The 4,366-nt window shown below is 52.1% G+C and overlaps 1 protein-coding gene across 1 annotated transcript; it reads left to right on the top strand.

Annotated features, from left to right (window-relative positions):
* The first annotated feature begins 1,888 nt into the window (after nt 1-1,888).
* On the top strand, nt 1,889-3,675 carry fgf3 (fibroblast growth factor 3). Its single transcript, XM_068319909.1, has 3 exons — nt 1,889-2,555; nt 3,002-3,105; nt 3,310-3,675. Exons 1-3 carry the CDS (start codon nt 2,240-2,242, stop codon nt 3,673-3,675), a joined length of 786 nt encoding a protein of 261 aa, XP_068176010.1. The 5' UTR covers nt 1,889-2,239.
* The last annotated feature ends 691 nt before the right edge of the window (nt 3,676-4,366 follow it).

Here is a 4,366-nt window from a genome sequence, read left to right as displayed (position 1 = left end):
CGAGATGATCAGCGCTGACTGGGTTGGGTTCCATGCCTTTACTGACTCCTGACCGGGTTCTGAGCACACAAATCTGTCTTGGGTTAGGTAGTTAGTCCAAAACTAAATGATGTTGTAACGCAGCCATTACACACTGTTGTACATCATACTGTTAGTGTAGGGGTTCAGAACCACCCACGGAACCCCTTAATTGGCTTGGACAGGGTCCCGTTTCACTCGCTCTGGTCTCAGGTCTCTGAGTCAATATTTGTAATGTCTGACTGAGTTCTCAGCCTGAATCCTGTCACCACATGAACAAGACTTGTGCTATTTGACTTATCATTTTCAGAATGACTTTCCATGACGAGTCCAAACTAATAACACGCGGTGCCATTAGAACAGTTCTGTGTGGCTTCCTAATAATGACGCCGCTTCGTGCAGCTGCCTCAATCTAAACCGGCTCAAATTATCTTCTGGGCGACCTCTTCCCAGATCACGTCTCCTCTTTGAAAATGAATTTATGCATGTTGGGTTTGGGTGTGTTTAAGGCGGGCGTGGTTCACATTAGGTCCAACATTTGGAACCCCTGGTGGTCCCAACCGTTTGTTACTGATTCGGTCTCACATATATCCTTGTGTTTTATCGTACATATCGACTTGCTCAAATTTAGCTTCCGCAGGCAACGATCACCAGGTACATTTCATGATGGAAAGTCCAAACCAGATGAAATTCTGGTTTCTGTCCAGGCCAAAGGTCCATCAGAACTGACAGGAAGCAGAAGAGGACTCTATGAGATGAGCGAGCACCAATGTGTGTGTGTGTGTGTGTGTGTGTGTGTGCGTGTACATCACAAATTGAGAGCGTTTGCCCTGCCTATTGCTTGGATGCTTTGTGGGCGGTGTGGAGGGGAGCGTAATTAAAATAGTTTCTGAGAGAAACAGCACACCACATCTGAGGTTCCACCCTCTTCCAGCATTTAACCACATCAAGAGCGTCTCACTTAGAAATGGCCACCAGAACAACCTCCGATACGTACGCTCGGTGTTCTGGTGCGCCGTCTGACTTGCACGGGGTCTCGGAGGCATCGTGTGCACACATTTGTAATTAAAAGAGCTGCTTTTTTCTGATCATCAGGGTAAATAAAGTGACAGGGGGAGCTAGCCGGGTGATGTATGGGAGGGGAAGACAAATTAACCATTGGCTCTCTGGGGGATTCTCAGCACGGGCCTACTTAACAGCAGTGGAGCAGCGCCAAAGGGCAGAGAGATTTGTAGATGATGGTGCTAATTACCAGAATGCAAACCATAATGCGACCAAGATGGAAGCAATTTAGGCAGTAGTCATTTAGCCCGCTGCTCTTCCGCCCACCGGCTGCTGCCTCGCCAGAGTCGGGGCATTAGGATGGGAAAAGTCTGGGACGACGTGAAGCCCAGGTGAAGAAGAATGTGGCGCGGCGTGAGGAGCACACGGAGACAGACCATTCATCTGGCGGCGTTCTGAATGCAACTTCAGCAGATTAGGAGTGACCCCAGGTCAGGCAGCGAGGAGTGTGTGAACACTCCAGAACACAGCAGGCTGCAAATGTTGAGCTGTTGAGGGGTGGGTTTGGTTCTGGAGTCGGCCTGCAGGGGCAAACCGGCCCCACTCAGTCCTGAGCTGATGATGAGTCGACCGTGTTGCACCTGGCTGGAGGAAGACCACCCAAACGTCATGGCGACATCAACATCCGAGACGGAGGAGCTGGACTGAGTAGAAACAGGCAAAAGATTCGACACCCAAAAGTGAGAAAGTTTCTTCTCCTTCAGAAAACTTCTTGAAATTTAAAGAGAAGTGAAATAACTTCAACAGACGGACTGAATTGGTTCTACCGACGGCTGTAGGTTCGTCCAGACCGTCACCTGTTGCGCCTCCTGTATAATTTGGGATGTCTAATTGCTCTTTCAGGACAGAAGAGGAGTTCAGAGGAGAGAGCTGTTCCGCGTTAAGCCACTGTGTAATTTTATCCACGCCGCACTTCACGCGGGGCTGATACCTTTTGGCTCCCCCTTTCCTTTGTATCAGTTGGTCGGAGTTCAGCTTATTGTCACCAGCAGCTTCTCCTCCATCTGCGCTCAGCCACAACCGCAGGAGGGGTTCCAGCAGCAGCAGCAGCACCAGAGCCGAGGAGCGGATCTCGCCTCCGGCGCGGCGCTGCTCTCGGCTTCAGGAGTCGGATGCGCGCAAAGCCGGAGCTCTGCTGCGCGGGGGCCCCGACCCTTTGATGGGACCCCGAGAGCCTGGGAAGGAGTCGCCCATTTCTTCACCGCAGCCCGCTCTCCCCGGCCATGCCACGATGCTGCTGATTCCTCTGCTGGTGTTGCTCAGCCTGGTGACTCCCGTTCGCCCGAGGGCCAGCTGCGCCCCGGGACAGGCATGCGACCCCCGGCAGCGGAGGGACGCCGGGGGCCGTGGGGGAGTGTACGAGCACCTCGGAGGAGCGCCGAGACGGAGGAAGCTCTACTGCGCCACTAAATACCACTTACAGATCCAGGCGAACGGGAAGATCGACGGGTCGCTGGAGGAGAACAACCCGTTCAGTGAGTAACGCCCGGATTTACGCGCGGCGAGCGGAGCAGTTAGAACCCACGGAGAATTTACCTTTAGAATAACGTGACAGATGATTCACACCATAACTCCACTTAAGGCAGTTATATCACTATCGATTGGATTCAATCAGGCTGATTTTTTTTAAATGTACCGATCGATCAGACACACCCGTGGGTGTCTCTGGGTGAGGAACTCCATCCACTACCCATCAGTCGGGTCATTGACCATTAGAGGCTCAATGGGGCATCGAACCATCAGGCATGGATTAAAAGCGCCATTGAACAAATTGCATGAGGGGGTAGGGGGTAAACACAACGGGAAACCAGTTGATTGACTTGATTTTATTTTTTTTGGATTTGCTTTGTAAATTCTGGATGTGATTAGAACCCTTGACCTCATGGGCGGACTGATCTGAACGACCTTGCGTTGCTTTCAGGTATCATGGAGATCACGGCGGTGGACGTGGGCGTCGTGGCCATCAAGGGGCTTTTCTCTGGCAGATATCTGGCCATGAACAATAAAGGACGGCTCTACGCCTCGGTGGGTTCGCATCTCATGTCCCCATCACTCCATCACCTCCATTACACATAGTCGTTAACATAGACCAACCTGAGTCCATCACCTACCACCATTTAGCCCAACCAGTCACTAGGGGGCGCTACAAGAAACACACGTGTCCTAGAATCCTAACACAATCCAACTGAAGGAAACGACTGACTCTGTCCCACTCTTCTCCCCCCCCAGGAGGTATTCAACAGGGAGTGTGAGTTTGTGGAGCGGATCCACGAGCTGGGGTACAACACCTACGCGTCGCGCCACCATTCCACTGACCAACCACCAGGCGGCAGCAGCAGCAAACGGCGCGCCAGCGCCAAGCGCCAGTGGTACGTTTCCATTAACGGCAAAGGCCGGCCGCGACGGGGCTTCAAAACCAGAAGCACAGACAAAGCATCGCTGTTCTTGCCCCGGGTGTTGGGCAACAAGGACCACGAAATGGTGAGACAGCTGAGAGACAGACAGGACGCACACCAACACGCGCATCGCCACGGCGCCCACCGCAGGCGCCGCAACCACGCCAGGAAAAGCCGGAGAAAACGACCGGGTGACTGAGCTGATGCATGATGGGGGGCCTGGAGACTCATCCAGACGGGGACCCTGATCCAACCCAGGAACCCTGAACTGACCCGGGAACCCTGAATCCGACCCAGGGATGGGGGGGTCGGGAAAGAACTGATGGCCTGTTCTGGATAAGTTGATGGGCAGAGAACCAACACCTGAGAAGGACAAGAGACAATCTCAAGAGTTGGGGGACAGAACACACACACACACACACACACACACACACACACACACACACACACACACACACACACACACACACACACACACACACACACACACACACACACACACACACACACACACACACACACACACACACTAACTCTTTTATTGACAGATGTCTTGGAGGCTACTGTGTTGTAAACAGATTTATTAACGTAGTTGAACACGTCCGTCTTACTTGTGTTGTTGTATATATAGTGTGCACTATGCATGTTCAGAGGCTGTCAGCTGGTCACGTCTTAAAGCTGGGGGTCGAGGTGGGGGGGGGCATTCAGTGCTAACAGACTGGACGTCATACAGCGAAGCACTTTGTGTCACATGGACAGACGAGACGGACTCGCTCCTCCGATGGGATAGTTTGATGCAGACTGAACTTTGTATATGACACTAATGATATAATATTTATTTGATGCCCGTGTTGTAAGTTATTTATAAGACTATTTTTACCAATGTTGCT

The sequence above is a fragment of the Antennarius striatus genome, chromosome 1 (assembly GCF_040054535.1).
Source record: "Antennarius striatus isolate MH-2024 chromosome 1, ASM4005453v1, whole genome shotgun sequence".
NCBI classification, from domain to species: Eukaryota; Metazoa; Chordata; class Actinopteri; order Lophiiformes; family Antennariidae; genus Antennarius; species Antennarius striatus.
Note: the sequence above shows the minus strand (reverse complement) of the source record. Positions and strands in the feature narration are given on the sequence as shown.